Source organism: Salarias fasciatus, chromosome 3 (genome assembly GCF_902148845.1).
Source record: "Salarias fasciatus chromosome 3, fSalaFa1.1, whole genome shotgun sequence".
In the NCBI taxonomy this organism is placed as follows: domain Eukaryota; kingdom Metazoa; phylum Chordata; class Actinopteri; order Blenniiformes; family Blenniidae; genus Salarias; species Salarias fasciatus.
The window spans coordinates 2994607-3015435 of NC_043747.1; the positions used below are offsets into that span (position 1 = coordinate 2994607).

The window sequence follows — 20829 nt, forward strand, 5'->3', positions numbered from 1 at the left end:
ACTGTTTGATACATGACTTGTTCTGTTTACACTGCCAAGTATTGAGTATTAACATTAAAAACAGACATGCAGGGTAGACTCTCACGCTGGTCCTCCACTGTGGAGCATAAACGACAGAACCATTAAAGTTAGGAACAGATCCACCAGAGGCTCACTGCAGGAAAATTATTTTCCCTCAAATTATTAATATATTTTGAAGAGCGTATCATTTAATTAACTTTTTTTAATCAATACAATCACGACCATGGTGGCCTGAGTCCTACGTCATAGCTTGGGCTGTTTTATTAACTGATGGCCTTTTCGACCAATCAGTTGTCAGAATGGCCGTGGCGGAGATGCGTGGCTTGACCAATAGGAGTGCGTCATACTGCAGCGGCTCCGCCCCTTCCCCTCCACCAACCTTTGTGATTTACCGCCGGGCGCCATTTTGCTGTCCGTTTTCCAGGCTGCCTCACTGAGAGTTTCAACACTTTTACTCCTCTCCAGGCAGATTAAACACCGCGAAGCCTCAGTCGGAAGCCGTCTCACACCCGACAATGGCCACGGGAGCGAACGCAACTCCTCTGGGGAAGTTGCACCCCAGCATCGGGGCGAAGCGGAGCTTCGAGGCTGGGCCTGGAGCGGGAAACGGCCTGATGCCCACCCCGGGGCCGCCCGGGACCTTCCCCGCTATGCAGGCCTTCCAGCCCGCCATGCCGAGCCCCGCATTCCCGCAGGCGCACCAGTTCAACCCGGGGACGAGCTTCTCCCCGCAGGCTCCGGCCCAGCCGGCCGCCGGGGCCGGTCTCGTCAAGCCGGGTGAGTAAATGCCCGCAGTTGACCGGCTGAAGCTAACAGGCTAGCTGGGGTTCAGACCGTAGGACGGCGTGAAATGGAGCCGTGGACCGCGGGAGGAGGGACGCTCTACCGAACTGTTTTCAACATACACACTGCTTTCTTTATATATACACACTGTAGAAAACAGTTTAACACGCACTCACTACAAAACAGCGTTCTTAGCATAGATGCTATCACTGTTTCTAACACTGTTGACACAACGCTAGTCCAGGCCGTCTGGACGTTTCTTCCATAAGCTGATGATTCATCAGTCATCTGATTTTGAGCTTTCATTAAGAAGCTATTTTGTGTAAAAATCAACTTTGAGGTACCTCAGAGAGTCAGCCTGGTGTAAATAATCTTTGTGATTTAAAAGAGTCTGAATGTAGATTAAAAATAACCCTGGTTTGATTTTCCATAGAGTGTAGGGTCCAATCCCAGTCCTAATCTCCTACAGTCTAATGATCATGTCTTCACTAAGCTTATAAAACACCTCGGCGAGTCTCTGATTGCAGCAGGCTAACCTAAAGCATGCAGGTAGTCATCACAGTACTCTGTCAGGTTTCATGTTGTCCTTTGTGACCCACAGCCCTGATGTTAAACATGTGGCTAGTGGGCTACACATGGGCCACGCTAGTTAGGAAGCATGTGAAAACCCAAAGTTCAGAATTTATTGTCACTGTTCAAAAATAAAATCTTTTGAGAAGCTCATGCTAACCCAATACTTAGATTTTAAACATTAATAACCTAGTTGTAGCTTCCCAGTTGAATGTAGAATAATGATTAACCTCACAGTGAGTTGTAATGTCTCTGATAAGCCAGCCGTAGTCCTCCTTTCACCCTTCTCTTTGCTGAGCGGTCTAGCCATACAAACGTGACCCCCGTTACCTCTGTGCCGGTAGATTTCGGCCAGAAGAAACAAAGAAAGAAGAGTCGCTGGAGCAGCGAGACGCCCGATCAGAAGACGGTCATCCCGGGCATGCCCACCGTCATCCCCCCCGGCCTGACCCGCGACCAGGAGAGAGCTTATATAGGTAAAGGCCTCTCATCTATCCTTTTCAGTTGCCACATGATGCAGTCCTTTTTGACATGTTTAATCTTTCAAAGCACTGTTAAAATGTTTAAAGGAGTTCTGTCCTGTTTGCTGGATTCCCAACAGTTTGAGCGACGCCTCATTTATCTCCAAATCTCATTACGATGGGGGCTCTCTCAAGTTCTGCTCCAACTGTTGAGACCCAGCAGTCATTATAACTTGTGACGATTTCTCTGAAAGTGGAGGATTGAGTGTTTTTCTGTCCCTCGTCCTCCAGTTTGCATACCATCGGGCACCCATTAGCAAGGGGGGGTTGATATAACTGAGGAAGCACCACTGCTTGCTGAAATCTGCAGATCACTGCTCACTGTCCTGCCTGACCACCCCCCCTCCCTACACACACCATCAGTATTGTTCCTGTGCATGGAGCGCTGTCCATAATGTGCTAACATTGCTAAAGTATGTCGGTCCGAGTGTGAGCAATGCTGCTTCGATGGCAAACCGACGTGTCAGTAGCTCCCAGGCTGGGTCTAATTGGGTGTTTGAAATTGAAGGGACGTCCTTCATGATTGTGTCTGTGCTCGTTGTGTGGCCGCCACCTTTCTCAGGAGCAGTGGGCGATTTCCATTGATTTAACCACTAATGCCTTCCAGCAGCAGTGTAGCACCACACGCTGTCTCCACAGGCCCTCAGACAGACACAGTCAGGCCTTTAATAACTAACGTCATTACAGATGTCGTCCACTCATTGGTAATGGTGCTTCTTCTTTGGTATGTAAACACCCATCTGTGCCCACCCTCTGTCGTCACACTTCCTGTTTCCTTTCTGCTCATCCAGTAGATCCTAAAAGCAACAACAAGGAAAGAGTTAAAGATGAAATCTCAGTGTTTTCATCTCTGTGACCCAGAGTAATGTCCTCACCGATCTGTGTGTGTGTGTGTGTTTGGGGCTGGCGGGCGGGCGGGGAGTCATTACGGTCTTCATAATGTGCATGGGATGACTGATTTTTATTTCTGTTCCTGCCTTCTGCAGTGGTAGGATTGTGCCTGTTTGTCAGATCAGTCAGGGCCTTTTGAGATAAGCGGTCAGGTGTGAATGTTCTGGCAGGACATCCTCATCTACTGCCATGTGTCCATGTTTAATCACGTAGCCTGCTAGGATGTTGTACTCTGGGTAATGTTCCACGATGTTTCTCATGCTTTAGCCTCACCAGATGTTTATTTGATCTCCCTCTTGACTTAACAGACTCACCATGTGTCTCTGCCTCAGTAATGAATGAGACGCTGCTCTAATGTGCGGAGCCTTGTCTCTCTGATAATGTTGTGGTAACCACATTTCTCTCCATCCTTGTTTTTCTTTCCTAACCTGAATTCTTCCAGTCCAACTGCAGATCGAAGACCTGACTCGTAAACTGCGTACAGGAGACCTGGGAATCCCTGTTAACCCTGAGGACAGGTCGGAAAAAGATTAAACCCACGAACAGTAACACTTTCTCTACCTTCTTGACTTTTTGGAAGACAAATGTTGATTTTCAGTTGCCATGTGGTTGTTAGCGTACATGAGTGTCTGTAGTGCTAGCTGGAGGATGTAGATTTCCAGATAGAAACCCCCCACAGGACACTGTTGTCTGTCATTCAGAGCAGTTTAGAAGCTTTTAATGAACACATTAAAATGATATTTGATTCTATTAATGCTAAAGTGCGCAGTGCAGACATGTTCTCATTGTTTTAGATCACAGCTTTCTAACCAGGTAGGTAATGTGGAGGAGTTAGCCCGGTGTACAAGTCAGCATCACTTGTGTTCATGTTAGCCTCATGCCACATTTTAACTACACTTCCTGTTTAAAACACTGTTTATCGTTTAGTCAGGTGCTTTCTAGACTAGTTGGGTAGTCTTTATTGTAGTTTATGGAGGATCTGATGGTGTTTGTTCCTTCCCGATGGAGTTCAGGTTGTGTAATTTAATGACACTGTTTGACTCGTCCAGGTGAGTTCAGTCTCTGTTAAAGAACATGAGACCAACATGAACACAATCCGCTCTTAAGCACAGTGTCCAGCTTCGTTATTCATCATGAGAGTTAAATTTTACCCAAGACTCGAGACTCTGTCTAACTCTCCATTGAACCGTGAGATGAGGTGAATCCACGCTCATTCAGGAGACGCTGGACGTCTCTCTGAGCTCCACGCTGTAGCGCCAGTGTCTCGGTGTTGGGTAAAAGGCAGCGGGGGTCACTGCAGATCAGCTGAGTCAGGAAGAGTTTCACCTTTTTGATTGACTCCTTTTTATTTTCATTCATTTATTTTTTTTTAACTGTGATGCTTACAGCTCTGCTGGTTTTGTCTGTGAATCCATGAAGACTCACTCAGTCTGACACATAACGTGTGAAGGTTTTCCTCTGAAACAGGTGTGGCTCGTTATAACCCTGTCCCTGATGTCCAACACCTCGTTAGCTCCAAACCTCACTTAGTCCCTTCAATTGGCTCTTGTGGACGTCCGGGCTGCCGCCGCCCGTCTCCTGCCCCTCGTGGACTCGCTCGTCTCCGCTGATAGAAACATTCCCACCTAGTTCAGAGGTCTGCAACCTTCGACCTGAAGATCTGCCGTTTGTCATCAGATAGGTTTAAAAGTCAGGACGACGCAGCTCAGGCAGCAGGCATGAAGAAGCTAGGTAGAACAGTCCTTTCAGCAGTTTCTCTTCTGATTTCGTCCGTTAGGTTTCAGATTTCCAGAGACTCGGCTTTAGTTCCACCTCCTTTTCAGAGCCGTCTTCACTTGTCTTTTTTCCAGTTTGTTTAGCGCCGTTTCCCGAGGTTTTTCCTCAGCTTTAGATGTTTTTAGAGCAAATGAAGACTCCAGGTAAAGCTGCAGGCTGTCGGTTCCTCCATGTGATCTAATCCTGGTTCAGAGGTTAGCGAGTAGTGGAGCCGTGACGGGGCTGAGGAGCCACATGTGGCTCCACGGGTTGCAGACCCCTGACGTAGGGAACGGGGGGGGGGGTAAAGGGGCAGATTCCAGCAGCACTGTCCGTCCTGTAACGTAGCTTCTGTCAGGATGTTCCCACAGGAAGCGCCTCCTTCTCTCGGGTGTGTGAACGACACCTCTGCTAGCTTAGCCCCGCCCTCCGCAGTCTGACGTGACGCTCGACTCGGGGGCCGTTTCAGGTCGTCACCGTTGGAAGTTTCAAGAATAATAATAAAAGGACCCCCCCCCCCCCCCTCCCCCCTTCTCCCCCACTGACTCTTCACATCTCATGGGAACAAATGTGTCTCTCTGCTTGGAGAGCATAGGAAAAGGTGGATCTCTAATCTCAATTCCTTTTCTCTAACCAAATTACCCCCACGTCAACCTAACCCTTTTTCAAGCACAGAGCCTCCTTAACGCAGCAGCACAGGTTTTCAGCATCCGAGGGGGGGCACGGACCTCTCCCTCCACGTCAGCACCAAGCCGCTCACAGCCAGCGTTTCTGCTTAGGATCGCCAGTTTTACTTTGGGTTCTTTTCTTACCTCCAACTTTTCTTTCTTGTAGGCCAACAATCCTGTATGCAGGTTTAGTTACGGCCATGTATTGGTTTTGTTTTTTCTTTTCTGAACACCCCTCCAGTGCATTGGATTGCTCCTTTGCGGCTGTGGTCGCCACTCCCACACTTCTCACCGTAACGCCGTGTGAGAAATCAGTCGAGCCTCCGAAGCGGCAGCGCAGAGCTCCTCCACGTCTCTTCTGCTCTTGAGTTTTTGCTCTGGCACTGGCCTCAGTCACAGTCCAGCTTATCTGAGAATCCTCAGTTAGATCCAAATTCCAAAAAGACGCCCCATCTGTGTAAAGACTCGTCATTTGACTGGTAGCCAGCTGTAGGGAGCCTGAGTGATGGTTGTTGGTGGCAGAGCTGCGCCTGGCAGGAGGGAGTCGATGAGGCCTCTCCTGTCTGTTGTCTACCGCTTGCAGGTCTCCGTCTCCGGAGCCCATCTACAACAGCGAGGGCAAGAGGCTGAACACCCGGGAGTACCGCACCAGGAAGAAGATCGAGGAGGAGCGCCACTCCCTCATCACGGAGATGGTCGGACTCAACCCAGACTTCAAGCCTCCGGCGGACTACAAGTACGGCGTCTCGCCTGAAGGCTGGACTCTCTGAACGCAGTAGCGCTTCATTCAAATCCACTTCCTGCTTCTTCTCTTCAGGCCTCCGGCAACCAGAGTCAACGACAAAGTCATGATTCCCCAAGACGAGTATCCCGAGATCAACTTTGTCGGCCTGCTCATCGGCCCGCGGTGAGTCGACGCTCCTCTTTCAGAGCTGCGGTCCTCGGACAGGACCAGGGACCGCATTTATCCCCTGCATGATATCAGAACCCCGGAGGGTCTGGAGTGTGATGACTCTGTCGTCCTCTGAACAGGGGAAACACCCTGAAGAACATCGAGAAGGAGTGCTGCGCCAAGATCATGATCCGAGGGAAGGGCTCGGTGAAGGAGGGCAAGGTGGGCCGCAAGGACGGCCAGATGCTGCCGGGCGAGGACGAGCCGCTGCACGCTCTGGTCACGGCCAACACCATGGAGAACGTGAAGAAGGCCGTGGAGCAGGTGCGCCCGCCGCCGTGGCCCCGCGGTCGCCGCGTCCCCGGCGAATCCACAGTCGGTGATTCCCGTTTGTCTCCCGGCAGATCCGGAACATCCTGAAGCAAGGCATCGAGACGCCCGAGGACCAGAACGACCTCCGCAAGATGCAGCTGAGGGAGCTGGCCCGGCTGAACGGCACGCTGAGGGAGGACGACAACAGGTCTGCCGGCGTACCGCAGCTCCCTCTGCCCCCCCCCCCGTCCCTCCACTGACCGCCGTGTTCCCTCCCCGCAGGATCCTGCGTCCCTGGCAGAACTCTGAGCCTCGCAGCATCACCAACACCACCCTCTGCACCAAGTGTGGCGGAGCGGGACACATCTCCTCCGACTGCAAGTACACCAGGTGAGCGCTGGCGGCGCGCGGTGGGCGGAGCTTCCGCGAGGGGGCGGCGTTTTGACCCCGGTCTGTTCTCTGTGCAGCACGTTCGCCGCCCACCGGGCCTCGGGGGGCGAGCCCCCCCAGTCGGCTCAGGACAAGGCCCGCATGGACAAGGAGTACCTGTCCCTCATGGCCGAGCTGGGGGAGGCCCCGGTGCCCTCCTCTGGGGGGGGCCACTCCAACAGCCCAGGGGGGGGGCACCGGTCCTCGGGCCCCAGCAGCAGCAACCAGCCACCCCCGGTGAGTCAGGAGACACACACACACACACACACACACACACACACACACACACACACACCTGTCACTGAGACTGATGTGTGTGTCCTGCAGAGCCGCCCCCCCTGGATGAACTCCAGCCCCTCTGAGAGCAGGAACTTCCACAGCATGCACGCGGGCCCCAGCGCTCCCGGGGGGCCGCACAGCTTCCCTCCCCCGATGCCCAGCATGGCAGGCCCGCCGATGCCCCCGAACCCCAACGGGATGCCCCCACCCTGGATGCAGCCCCCGCCCCCTCCCATGGGCCAGGCACCCGGACCTCACGGACACCCCATGGGTAAGAGGAGACCTGGTTCTAGTCCCGGTTCTGGTCTGGCACCTCCACCGTTGTTGAACTTACGGAGCTGCTGCTGTTCTGCAGGTCTGCTCCCTCCCCCGATGGGCATGATGCCGCCTCCCCCGCCCCCGCCCAGCAGCCAGCCGCCGCCTCCCCCTTCTGGGCCCCTGCCGCCATGGCAACAGCAGGCCCCTCCTCCCCCTCCCACCAGCAGCATGGCGACCAGCTCGGCGCTGCCGTGGCAACAGAGTAAGAACACAGGACGCTTTGTCCAGACACACACACACACACACACACACACACCCGGCCGTCATTTGACACCGTGCTCACCGTCTGGTACCTGAGTGCAGCCGCTGCCTCCTGTCTGTCAGTGCGGTGACCCACCAGCAGGGGGCAGCACAGCTGTGATTCCGTTGCTTCGTAGTTTGGCCAAACAGAAGTTTCCAGAGTTGTGCAGTGAAGCTGTTGTTGAACTGAACGTTAACCCCCCCCCCCCCCCCCCCCCCCCCCCCCTGCAGATACCACCACCACGTCCAGCCCTGGCACCGGCACCCTGCCCCCCTGGCAGCAGCCCCAGCAGCCGGCCGCCTCGGCGGCGCAGCCCCCCCCTCCGATGGGCACCCCGTCCATGGTGCCGCCCCCGCCCGGCGTGCAGCCCCCCCTGCCCCCGGGTGCCCCCCCTCCCCCTCCGCCGCCGCCCCCGGGCTCCGCCGGCATGATGTACGCCCCTCCCCCGCCGCCGCCCCCCATGGACCCCTCCAACTTCGTCACCATGATGGGGATGGGCGTCCCCGGCATGCCCCCCTTCGGCATGCCGCCGGCCCCGCCCCCGCCCCCCCCTCAGAGCTAAGCCGTCCGCAGGAGGAGGGGCAGCAGACTGACGCACAGCGACCGCCGGACCACATAACCAGTGCTTTATTTTTTATCCAGTCTGATGGAGGAGGCCCGGCCTGCTCCCCCACCCCCCAGTCCAGGAGCGAGTGTGAGAGTGTGTGTGTGTCCGTGTCCGCTCACACACACACACACACCGTCGCTGTCAGCCACGTCACGTTCAGTCTCAGCCCGCCATGCATGACCTGTCTGTCCCGTCGGCTCTCGGATGGAGAAGATGAATATTTTTGTATTCCGTGGAGTGTCTCAGTTCTGTCCGCCTCTGTAGTCTCGTCCGTTGTTTTGCAGTCTCCGGGACTTTGTTTGTTTGTTTTTTTGTTTTTTTTTCTGCGTCTCCGGCGTGTCGGCGAGGTCAGAGCTCGCCAACACGCCGCCACCGCGGTGTCTGTCGGCCCCGGTTTTAGAGAAGAAACTGTTAGCCCCCCCGTTCTGGAGTCGCCTGAATGAATAGCTGTTGAACTCTTGCTTGGTTTAGTATTAAACTGATTAATTTCACCTCTTTCTGTGCCGGGCTCTTCTGGTTTCTCCTTTCATGGGTGTAAGACTCTCTCTGGCAGCGAGCCAGCTGTCTTTCCTTTTCCAGCCACTTCCTGTCGGCCGCCTCACCCAGACTCTGAGGGCCGTGAGCAGGGACTTGACTTCTGGAGGGCCGAGCGGCGGCGGGCTGGGCCCGGAGCCGCTCCAGCTGCTCGTGTTGGTTTGTTGACGGAGGCCGGTGTTCGGGAACAGCACCAGAAAACATCCATCAAATGAGTCACGCTGAAAAAATAATCCAGTCATTTAGAGCGCTGGGACCAAAACCCCACAGGCAGGGCATTTCAAGGTCGGAGCTACACGCTGGAGGTCGTCTGTGAAAGATGACCCCCGGGAGTTAACGACAACCTCTCTCAGGCTCCGGCCGCACACGACTGAAAACCAGCAACGTCCCGCTTTTATTTTGAAAAAATTAAAGGAATGTCGACAGTGTTCTTCAGGTGTCAATGTGGATTGAGTTTCGGCTGGGGGGGGTTGGGTCGGGTCAGACCTGTTGGAGTGTCCCTCATCGTCACAACACCTCTGATTCAGTGAAACAGATCAATGTCTATCAATTAAAAAGTGAGGTTCAGTTATTCAGTTTTAAAACCACCTGTTCCTTGAGTGATTTCTTTCCCTTGTTTGAACATTTCTGCTCTGAAATCTGACTCCCCCTCCTAACTCCTCCCCCATCCTCTTCTCTCCTTCCTCATGCTCGTCTTCTTCACCTTCCATCCTCTTCCGTCTCCCCCCCATAAACCCCCCCCCCTTCATAAACCCCCTCCCCCCCGGATGTCTGCATGGAGTTTTATTTTGAAGGGAGCCGCTCTGCTCCCTCTCTCGCGCTGCGTCACACCGTCACACTATAAAAGCGCGAGCGGCGCGACGCCGGGCGGACAGAGCAGGACGCTCCCAGCCTCCATCAGCAGCAGCAGCAGGTCTCGGTCCGGGCCCGGTCCGGTTCTGACCCGTCGCCATGGCCAAGCCGCTGTCGGACCAGGACAAGAGGAAGCAGATCTCCGTGCGCGGGCTCGCCGGGGTGGAGAACGTCGCGGACCTGAAGACCAACTTCAACAGACACCTGCACTTCACGCTGGTGAAGGACCGGAACGTGGCCACCAAGCGGGACTACTACTTCGCGCTGGCCAACACGGTGCGGGACCACCTGGTGGGCCGCTGGATCCGCACGCAGCAGCACTACTACGAGAAGGACCCCAAAGTAAGAGGCGTGGGGCCGCGCACGTACACACAGCTGATCGGGGAGGGGGGCGGGGCCGCGCTGCGGCGTGCTGCAGTGCCCCGCGCGTGCGTGCGTTTTTTTTTTTTTTTTCCCTCCTCCATCTTTGCGCGCGTGTGTCGGTGTCAGCTTCACGTTACGTAACGTGCGGCTCGCGCATCTGTCCGGAGCTGCTGCTGCTGCTGCTGCTGCTGAGCGCGGCGCGCGCTCCCGACGGCACGCGCGTGCGTCGCTCAGCAGCAATTTGAGCGCGCGCCGGAGAATTAAGCAGCTCCAATTGGTGTTACATAACCGTGTGTCATGGCCTCCGTCCAACACACACACACACACACACACACACACACAGAGCATCACAAAATGGCCTCGCGCTCCGAGCTGCATCTCTCCCCTTCACTGAACTCCATCTGTTGATTCTCAGGACCGACCCTTGTTTTCAGGATTGGTGATTAAAAAAACGTTCTGCATGAGTTGTTCCTGAAGCTTCACCTGGAATTCAAACCTTAATACTTACTCTGGAAAAATAAAGTCAACAGGTGAGACAAACAAACTGCTGAACAGGAAGCTCCTGCCGCTGTGGAACCCGCCTGACCACATTCTGCCAAAGTCATTGATTAGGAGCAGATAAGGTCACAGAGACCTGAAAGATGATAAAAACCCTGAATGGGGACCGTTCAGTACTCTGATTACTCTCTAAGAACATCAGAAGAGAAACAAAGAACGGCTTGTTGACGGGTTGAAGAGATGATTTCAGCAGGTTTAGGTCTGTTTTGATGAGCACGGCGGAGGAAGCATCATGGGTCGAGGCTGCTCCTGGAGAATCTCACATCCTGTTTCCTGTTATAAAGTTAACGTGCAGCGTGTGAATCAGACTCTCTCAGAACATTCCACCCCCCCCCCCCCCCCCACCCCCCACCAGCTGAATCTATAGGAAATGAATCGTTAACATGAACGAGCCTCAAACATGGATCAATACACAGAACGGGTCAGCCAACGACACACTGGGTTCCTGTCTGTCCCGCTGGTAAAAGTCACTGTAACCTCTGAGACGAAGGTGAACCCTCCCCACACACACACACACACACACACACACAGACAGACAGGCTCGCTGCTGGGATTCCCTCCTCTCACAGCTGCTGTTTTCCATTGGAGATAATGTGTCGAGGCCATTGTGAGCGCCGTGAAAAGCACGTACGCTCCTGAATCCAGTCCCTTAAAAGGAGTTCTCAATCAGCATCAACATCTACCAACAACACTAGCTGCTGATCGTCAATTATTAAGACATTTACAGAAATCTCATGTTTCTGTGGCCTCGGTGCAAAACTGCTGAAGAGCCTCTGGCTCTTTCGGGCCTGCTGTTAGCGTTAGCATTATGTCAGCATCCCCGGGTAATGAAGGAGTGAGACATTAGGAATGAGAGACTGTCAGACAGTCGGATCTTCTGCGGAGACGTGGCGTTGGCCTCCTGTAACCGCCGCCTGTCCTCTGGCTCCTGCAGCGGGTCTACTACCTCTCCCTGGAGTTCTACATGGGAAGAACCCTGCAGAACACCATGGTGAACCTGGCTCTGGAGAACGCCTGCGACGAGGCCACGTACCAGGTGAGCAGCCCCGGAGGTCCAGCAGGTGGACCACCAACATCCCCGCGCTGTGCTGACATGTCCAACCAGATGGTGGAGTGTTGATGTTCCGCTTGTTTGACGGCAGGCGTTCACGTTGCGTCATGTGTTCCCCAGCTGGGTCTGTAGTTCTGCTCCTCAGCTGGTTCTCTGGTTCTCTTCCCCAGTTGGGTCTGGACATGGAGGAGCTGCAGGACATCGAGGAAGACGCCGGCCTGGGTAACGGGGGACTGGGCCGCCTGGCTGGTGAGCTCCGCCGCCTCCTGATTGGCTGCTGACGCTCGGTGCTTTGGACGGTCTTGTCTCACCCCACCGTCTGTCTCCCCCCAGCCTGTTTCCTGGACTCCATGGCCTCTCTGGGTCTGGCTGCGTACGGGTATGGAATCCGCTACGAGTTCGGCATCTTCAATCAGAAGATCCAGAATGGCTGGCAGGTAGGAAGACCTGCTGGTCTGGCAGCAGATTCCTCTTCTATCTGGGTCCAGGTCTTCATATATAGTCTGCCACTGTCGGACCTGTTACACTTTCTGAACCTTATTTGGATTTTGGTTTTTAATCCATCCTGATTTCCTCAGAGCTGTCCACGAGGGAACAGAGTTTTCTTACCCGACACTAAATCATGCGATGATCTGATTGGACTGTGCTGGTACAGTTCAGACCTGTCTTTCTAGACCAGGTCAAAGTTGCTGATCTTTATCAGGCTGATCAAACTTTGCATCGACGTTCCTTCGTAACCAACTCGTCCGGTTCTACATTCCTCAAGTTTACTGTGCTGTCAAAATCAACATGTTGAAGTATCTTCACGAGGGGAACCAGGAAGCAACCTGAGTTAATCTTCTGCATGAGAAAAACATCCCGAACCTTGAAAACTTTGAGATGCAGTGGGCCTAGGACGGAACCCTGTGGAACACCTCGGGGCTTAGCACCATGCTGATCGCGGCCTCTGTTTGGCCAGGTGGAGGAGGCTGATGATTGGCTGCGGTACGGGAACCCCTGGGAGAAGGCTCGGCCCGAGTACATGCGCCCGGTGCACTTCTACGGCCGAGTGGAGCACGGCCCGGACGGAGTGAAGTGGGTCGACACGCAGGTCGGTACCAGCAGGACAGGGTTCAAACCATTTCCATCCTGCTCCTTACACCACTTCCTGTTCGCGTTCACGCTCAGCACGAAGCAGACTTTTACCGCCGACCCATCAGTAGAAACCTGTAGACATCGAGTTCAAATGTGTGTCTTCAGGTGGTTCTGGCTCTGCCCTACGACACTCCGGTTCCCGGCTACAGGAACAACATCGTGAACACTATGAGACTGTGGTCCGCCAAGGCGCCCTGCGACTTCAACCTCAAAGACTGTGAGTGTCGTCCTCTCTGGCATTTCCCTCCGCAAGCTCAGATTTGACGAGTTTTACCTAAGTATCGCAAAGATGTCGAGGTTCTCTTGTTGGAGATGGTTAGTAAATAGTTTCAGCTAACTGGTGTTTTTAAAGGGTTAAATTCACTGGAAGTAATTCCAAGATGGCCACTAGGTGGCGCCCTGGGATGATCCATCTGGACAGCATTTCTTTGAAAGTCCTGAACGATTCAAGTCAACCTGCTGTTGCTCCACAGTTAACGTCGGAGGCTACATCCAGGCCGTGCTGGATCGAAACCTGGCCGAGAACATCTCCAGAGTCCTTTACCCCAACGACAACGTGAGTCACCTCCATCTTCCTCCACATCCGCCCGGAGCAGAGAGAGTCTGAGTGCTGAGAAAGATCCCAGCAGCTCTTTGTTCTCCTCGTTCCGCAGTTCTTCGAGGGGAAGGAGCTGCGTCTCAAGCAGGAGTACTTCGTGGTGGCAGCGACTCTGCAAGACATCATCCGTCGCTTCAAAGCCTCCAAGTTTGGTTCCACGGAGTTCGTACGCATGGATCTGTCGGCGCTGCCCGACAAAGTGAGTGTTCCCTCCCACCGTGACGGCAGGTCGGTTTGTGTCTGGTTACAGCTGCTGGCTCCACATGGGAACCAGGAAAGGCATAAAAAACAACTTCAACTCAGAATTATGAGCAAGAAATGTGAAATTTCGAGGCTAGAGTCGGGAGACTAGAGGCTGGAGTCGTGTCTGAGTTGCCTTGAAGAGTTGTCTGCGTTTGTCTCTGCCTGCAGGTTGCGATCCAGCTGAACGACACTCACCCTGCGATGGCCATCCCCGAGCTGATGAGGATCCTGGTGGACCTGGAGAAACTCACCTGGGACAAGGTTCCTGCTCTCACACTGCGTTTTGTCTCGTTCAGTCATGAGAGAGCTGAGTTCGGACTGTCCTGGGTCCTAACACAGCTCCCTGTGGGACTCCGTAGCAGGAACCAAGCGGAGTTTCCAGATGTTGTCGGGTTTCTCTGAGTAATCTGTCCTGTGCCTCAGGCCTGGGACATCGTGGTTCGTACCTGTGCCTACACCAACCACACCGTCCTGCCCGAGGCCCTGGAGCGCTGGCCCGTCGACCTCTTCCAGAACCTCCTGCCCCGACACCTGGAGATCATCTACGAGATCAACAGGAGGCACCTGGAGGTACGAGGACGGGGTCAGAGTTCACCACACTTAAAAAGCGAAAAAACAAGACGAAAGTACAGAAGAACTCAGTTTTCAGGTAAATATGAAGGCGTGCTCTGTTTCTGTGTGCGTCGTTTCTCCAGCGCGTCGCTAAACTCTTCCCGGGAGACATGGACCGCATGCGCAGGATGTCCCTGATCGAGGAAGGAGACATGAAGAAGATCAACATGGCCCACCTCTGCATCGTGGGCTCTCACGCCGTCAACGGCGTGGCTCGCATCCACTCCGAGATCATCAAAAACACTGTGTAGGGGAACCCGCTCGCCGCCGCCGCCACTGCCGGCGGCTCCCCGTCGCCTTTATTCAACACGGTCGAGCTCTGAAACCCCAAAACAGGACTTTTGTTTAACTTTCAAAATAAAGACAACGCAGCTTAGAGACTCGTGCAACCAGAAATGTATCAGGAATGATTAGTAATTAATAGGAAATTTAAAAACCATTATGAGGCTGATAATTTAACAGTGTTTAACATTGTTTTGTTTAAGATTTTTTAGTTTCTTTGGCTGTTTAAATTCTTCAGCCTTAAAAGAATTTGGACTCACTTAGCTCTTTTAGCCACTCTAGCTAGATTAGCCATTTCTGTTGGATTAGCAAATTCTGTAGGGATTAGCAATTTGAGCTGGATTAGTCATTTGGGCTAGATGAGCTATTTGAGACAGATTGGAAACACAGGCTGGATTAGCCATTTCACTTGGATTAGCCATTTCACTTGGATTAGCCATTTCGCTTAGCCACTAAAACTGGATTAGCCAGAAAGCGTTTTATCGTTACTTTCTGTATTTTAGTTGATGAACTACTGAACCATTCTGCTATTTAAGAGTCATTTTGAAGTGAGTGAAGATGTGAGATTAGATTATTTCTATAACCACTAAAGAGGAGCCATTAGAATTAATCCCTGTCAAAAGCTAGCCGATGGTGATCTGATCTCTCCTCCAGGTTCAAGGATTTCTACGAAGTGGACCCTCACAAGTTCCAGAACAAGACCAACGGCATCACGCCCAGACGCTGGCTGGTCATGTGCAACCCGGGTCTGGCCGAGGTCATCGCCGAGGTCGGTTTCCTGTGATTCACACACGGAATCGATGTGATTGAGCTGTCGGTGTGATGAAAGAGTGTGTGTGTTGCAGAGGATCGGAGAGGACTACATCCGGGACCTGGACCAGCTGAAGAAGCTCCTGGACTTCGTGGACGACGACGCCTTCATCCGCGACATCGCCAAAGTCAAACAGGTGCGAGCTGGAGAGGGCCGGAGCGTTGGCGCCGGTGGACCGTTCCGTCCGTCTCATCGTCTGCTCTCAACCTTCCAGGAGAACAAGCTGAAGTTCGCGGCGCACCTGGAGGAGCACTACAAGGTGAAGATCAACCCCAACTCCATGTTCGACGTGCAGGTCAAGAGGATCCACGAGTACAAGAGGCAGCTGCTCAACTGCCTGCACATCATCACGCTGTACAACCGTAAGTCTGCAGAACCGCAGGGAACCCGGCAGAACCGCAGGGAACCTCTGAGAACCTCTGAGAACCCGGCACAACTGTCTTTCTGTTCCACACAGGCATCAAGAAGGAGCCCAACAAGGCCTGGACCCCGAGGACCATCATGATCGGAGGGAAGGTCAGAACCCCTGCTATAGCCCTGTAGGAGTAGAACCGGGTCAAATCAGACCTTTAGAAGTAGACCCAGAGGTTCTGGTTCCACCTAGCATGATCATGTTTCAGTGACCAGATCACAAGTGGCGAGTCCAAAAGACAAGTGTGAGCAGGAAGTAGACAGGCAGACGTACGTACGTCCAGCGGAACCAGACCCAGACGTATGTCCACAGAGTCTGGAGACTGGACTGGACCGGGCCGTTTGTCTGTCCGCAGGCCGCTCCGGGTTACCACACGGCCAAGATGATCATCAAGCTGATCACGTCCATCGGGGACGTGGTCAACAACGACCCCGTGGTGGGCGACCGCCTCAAGGTCATCTTCCTGGAGAACTACCGGGTCACTCTGGCTGAGAAAGGTGGGGCGTCTCTTGAGGACAGACATTTGGGGGTCCTGCAGGACACGGCGGTGTGGTGCCTGATGTACCTTTGTCCCCGTCCCCGTCCCGCAGTGATCCCTGCCTCCGACCTGTCGGAGCAGATCTCCACCGCTGGCACCGAGGCGTCCGGCACCGGGAACATGAAGTTCATGCTGAACGGAGCGCTGACCATCGGCACCATGGACGGAGCCAACGTGGAGATGGCCGAGGAGGCCGGCGAGGAGAACCTCTTCATCTTCGGGATGAGGGTTCCCGACGTGGAGGCCATGGACAAGAAAGGGTGAGACGGAGCGAAGTCTGGGAGTCTGAAGAAAAGACCGGTCCTTCACGCTCTGACTCCGTGTTTCAGCTACGACGCTCACTCCTACTACAACCGCATCCCGGAGCTGAAGCGGGCCATGGACCAGATCTCCGGGGGCTTCTTCAGCCCCGGGCAGCCCGGACTGTTCCAGGACCTGGTCAACATGCTGATGAACCACGACAGGTCCGCCTCGCCCTCTGCTCTCTGATCTGACCCGGTCTCTAGCTCTGACCCGGTTCCTCTCTCTCCCTCCCTCTGCTGCAGGTTCAAGGTGTTTGCCGACTACGAAGCCTACATCAAATGTCAGGAGAAGGTCAGCGCTCTGTACAAGGTCAGTGTTCCATTTCAGACGATCAGAGTGACAAAATGTGACTCTTTGAAATGTTACACATGTGAAACTTGAGTTTCACTTCAGAGAGTTTCACAGCTCCAGTCTCATGTTCTTTGCTGAAATACACCGAACTGTCGTGGATTCCTGCTCAGATTCTTGCCTCCGGGCCGCTCCGTGGTGGTTTTCTCTCGCGGTATTGAAGGTGATTGGTTGGTTGTCCCGCAGGACCCCACAGCCTGGACCAAGATGGTGATCCACAACATCGCCGGCTGCGGGAAGTTCTCCAGCGACCGCACCATCTCCCAGTACGCCCGGGAGATCTGGGGCATGGAGCCCAGCCTGGAGAAGATCGCCGCTCCGGACGACCCCCGCTAGGCGCCTCCTCCTCCTACTCCTCCTCCGCGTGGTCCAACCCGTGGAGCGCGGCCCCGTAGCTCCATCACTGTGGCATTATCTCCGCTTGGCCCCTCCCACTGCAGCGCGTCTTGAAAGAGTTCCCGAATCGGGTTCTGAGGTTCCCACACTAAATTATCCCGTCTCTCCAGCAGATTGAAGTGGGAACGTCGAGCACTTCCCTCCGTCTGCCGGGCTCAAACCCGACTGGTGCCTCTTCGTTAACTGGGAAGTCAGAAGGAATCGGATCTAAAAGATTTACCAGACGTTTTCAGAATGAAGTAGAAGTTAGAGGCTGAGAGCTCTGCCTGCCAGAAGTCCTGCTAAATGAAGTCTGTAGATATTATTTATGGCGTTTGTTCGTCCTGGGAGCTTCCCAGCCGGTAGTCCTCTGAGTTCCCAGTTGGTGAAGCCTCTTCCCAGCACTGAATTGGACACAGGACGGTTCCGACATTCCGGTTTCAGAGCAGTCTTCCATGAGCGGGAGGAGCGGCTGGAGTCCACGTTTCACTGCAGATAGTTGCTGTTTGGTTTGTTTTGTGCTGCTGGCTGAACGTCCCCATCGTCCCCGTCGTCCCCATCGTCCCCCTGGCTGTGTGTTCTGTTACTGACGGAGCAGACCCGGCTCTCCCTCCTCAGCATGCTCTCCGTTCTAACGACGCCTCGTCTGCCTGAAGCCTCGGTGGGTGAAGCCACCTCCAGGAAAATGTATTCTGTTTGTTGTGCTTATGTGTGTGTGTGTGTGTTTATGTGTGTGTGTGTAACCTAGAAGAGTACTGTAACCTGCTTAAGCTACTGAACATGACTGACAGCTGTTACTCACACTTGAACATAACATTGTTACTGTCGTCAGGCTTTTCTTTTTTAGTCAATAAAGGGAAGTAAAAACCGCTCTGGACCCTGAATGTGTCATTAGAACTTCCTCTGATCCTCACCGGACCCTCCATCAGCCTGAAGACTCGACTGACCTCCCTGTCAGCTGCACAGTGACCCCTGGTGGTGGGAGGCAAATACCACAGGCGAACACATGAAGGACATTTCACTTCAAAAGGCTCCAATTTACCTTTAAGCCACAAGTAGGTTCAACATTTAAATAAAAAGTGTCTTAAAAACGTTAAAAATGAATTAAAAAAAAACTGAAATACTGACCTGGATGTTACTCTGGATCAGTCCACGGATGTCACTACAAACGAACTCCAAGGTTCTTCAGAACCTGGAGCTGGTCTCCACCTCTCCCTCCACCAGAGGGCAGCAGAGAGAGCTGTCCATGCTGTCTACAGTCTCTGATCATGTTCTTCTCTCATGTGTTTGGTTCCAAAAGCCTTGATAAAAGGAGGAGGATTCCCCCATAATCCCCTCGCTTTACCAGGAGAGACGACTTGTTATGTGCAGACCAGGAAGTCGGTGCTTTCTCCACCTCCGCCGCTGTGTTTTCTCTTGTTTTTTGCACGTTTTTATTGGGATTTTAGGATGTATGTTATCATATTATGGAACATTGTTCATGTGGAGATCAGAATGTAAAATGTGACCGTGAAAACAGAACAACTATTAAAGTGATACAAAAGCAAACGAGGACATAGCAGGTTAACCTCAGACCTCATGTTAATATCAGTCCAGATGCTCAGGCTCACTGAGTCACTGGAGATGGGTTTCAACAGAGGTTTGCATATTGTGACATTTCTCCTTTGTGTATATTTTCTACATTTAATGATGTCTTGCAACTTAATGAGAGGAGATGGTTTTAGATAAGTCTTATCAACTTGGTCTCACTTGGTGCAATTTCAAACATTTCAAATAGTCATTGACCGTTTATTTCAGTTCGGTTACAAAATCTTTCAAATGTTTACGCATATCGTCTCTGATCTGAAGATATTGGAAGAAATGTCTTTTTCGCCGTGTGAAATTCTGCTTTAGCTGAGGAATTGGCCCCCCTCCCCCCAAACCAGGGAGGTCTAAACAGCCTTGATTTGCTTCCAAATGCAGATCACATCATTAATAACAGGTTGTTGCTGTATAATGGTCTATTGATCTTAGTTTTAAAATTGAGACTCTTGAAAAAGGGTTTCAAACCTGTTCAGTCACTAACTAGTCAGGTAAAGGTGTTGGTATTGATCCAGAAAGTCTTCATTGCTGAGGCCCAATAAAGCAAAAAACAAAAAATAAAAACAAAAGGGAACGAGATAATCCTCCAAAAGGTCAAGGTCTGCAAGATGGGTTTGTTTTTTTTGTTGTTGATGATGTCTGATCTAATCACAAAAATGGGTAATTAAAGAGTCCAATTGTTAAAAAAAAAAAAAAAAAAATTGGAGTAAATACAATTATTGTGGAAGAAATGTCATCTTTGCTGCTTGCATTCTTCCAATCAGCGAGACAGGAAGTGTGTTCCACACTGACAGCCGAGAGAACAGTCTTTCAGTTATATGAGTTCGTCACTTCCATGTCCAAACAGGTCAATTGTTCTGAGGAGATTTTAAACAGTCAATTTGTCCTCAGCCACAAGTGGCTGGGATCGGCTGCAGCTCACCCCTCGACCCTGAACAGGATAAGTGGTACAGAAGAAGAGTGAATGAATGAATTAACGAATAAATGGTAAATGAAGTGATAAATCGTTCATGTGAACTGGCATCACTTTTTATCCAGTTAATCTGACAGTCTGAGGAGGTTCTAAACAAATTCATTTCTATCCAGGAGAGCTGGAACAGTAGTCTGTAGATGTGTTATGAAGAGTATATATTTATATCATCTGCATAAAATGATGTTTTGTTAATGGTTTCTTTCACGGTGTGTCCATGTGTGGCTTATCACCAAACCGCTTTCATTTCTGAGGACTTTATGGATCTTTTAAACTGTTTGTGTGCAATGTTTGCTCCATGAAATCAGTCTTCTTCAGCTGGGAATCCAGTTTGCAGTAGCTGGATTTAAGATTCCTCTATGGTCCTTCAGACCTGCTGCAAGATATAGGCCAACATTATGATGCTGCCACCTCCGTGCATCACAGTGGAAAGTTTCCTTTTTGTACTTCAACCAGTCTGTTAGACGTCATCAGGCAACTTTTCAATCCTTTTGCTGGTGGTCTACCCATGTTTTGATGGTCCAGTTAGACTTTGTTCATTTGGCACAGCTGGATCAATATGAAGGTGCTCTATGTTCTCCGTCAGGCTCATTCGTGCTGGTAAACCATCCGGACCGTCTGTGGCTTCAGCACGGTGGAGGGTCGAACCTCTGACCCACCCACTGAACTCGTCTTCCTCTTATTCTTCACCCTGAGGTGTGAAGCTGACTCAGCTCTTCTTCATCTCGATGTGTTTACAGGTTTCACAACCAAACACAGCTTCTGCCTAAGTTTTTAAGTGTTTTAAGTGCCAAAGTGTTTTTAGTTCTTGAAATGTTAGCAGATCTATATCGAGAGCGGTGAGTCAGACCTCCGGTGGCCGTTTGGGCCAATGAAGGGCTTTTCTGATCCAGTTATGAAAGAGATGATTTTAAGCAGAATGAGGAAGTTATTGAAGAAGTGTTCACACCCTGTGATCTGCGGCTCGATAGTCGGGA

At 52.4% G+C, this 20829-nt stretch overlaps 2 protein-coding genes across 3 annotated transcripts; both read left to right on the top strand.

The window, feature by feature from the left end:
• The first annotated feature begins 404 nt into the window (after positions 1-404).
• sf1 (splicing factor 1) lies at positions 405-8778 on the top strand. Of its 2 annotated transcripts, XM_030083585.1 has the most exons (12): positions 406-798; positions 1719-1850; positions 3229-3304; positions 5793-5945; positions 6027-6116; positions 6242-6425; positions 6506-6621; positions 6696-6803; positions 6881-7079; positions 7170-7392; positions 7477-7641; positions 7911-8778. In XM_030083585.1, the coding sequence occupies exons 1-12, from the start codon at positions 537-539 to the stop codon at positions 8240-8242; spliced, it is 2040 nt and encodes a 679-aa protein (XP_029939445.1). In that variant the 5' UTR covers positions 406-536; the 3' UTR covers positions 8243-8778. The 2 variants fall into 2 exon arrangements, with proteins under 2 accessions (XP_029939452.1, XP_029939445.1); XM_030083592.1 differs by lacking the exon at positions 3229-3304 and having other exon boundaries at positions 405-798.
• Positions 8779-9772: 994 nt separating this feature from the next.
• pygmb (phosphorylase, glycogen, muscle b) lies at positions 9773-18172 on the top strand. Its single transcript, XM_030085668.1, has 20 exons — positions 9773-10015; positions 11529-11630; positions 11816-11894; positions 11979-12082; positions 12604-12735; positions 12885-12996; positions 13253-13335; positions 13433-13576; positions 13789-13881; positions 14044-14190; positions 14316-14479; positions 15169-15283; positions 15360-15461; positions 15540-15687; positions 15783-15841; positions 16093-16234; positions 16328-16535; positions 16605-16739; positions 16821-16887; positions 17113-18172. The coding sequence occupies exons 1-20, from the start codon at positions 9773-9775 to the stop codon at positions 17260-17262; spliced, it is 2529 nt and encodes an 842-aa protein (XP_029941528.1). The 3' UTR covers positions 17263-18172.
• The last annotated feature ends 2657 nt before the right edge of the window (positions 18173-20829 follow it).

Bases quoted from the DNA above. Each gene is read 5' to 3' on its own strand.
- sf1 (XM_030083585.1), top strand. From the start codon at position 537: ATGGCCACGGGAGCGAACGCAACTCCTCTGGGGAAGTTGCACCCCAGC. The intron at 5,946-6,026 runs GTACGGCGTCTC...TCTTCTCTTCAG, and splicing joins AAGCCTCCGGCGGACTACAA to GCCTCCGGCAACCAGAGTCA. The intron at 6,622-6,695 runs GTCTGCCGGCGT...CCCTCCCCGCAG, and splicing joins CTGAGGGAGGACGACAACAG to GATCCTGCGTCCCTGGCAGA.
- pygmb (XM_030085668.1), top strand. From the start codon at position 9,773: ATGGCCAAGCCGCTGTCGGACCAGGACAAGAGGAAGCAGATCTCCGTG. The intron at 10,016-11,528 runs GTAAGAGGCGTG...TGGCTCCTGCAG, and splicing joins ACTACGAGAAGGACCCCAAA to CGGGTCTACTACCTCTCCCT. The intron at 12,083-12,603 runs GTAGGAAGACCT...CTGTTTGGCCAG, and splicing joins AGATCCAGAATGGCTGGCAG to GTGGAGGAGGCTGATGATTG.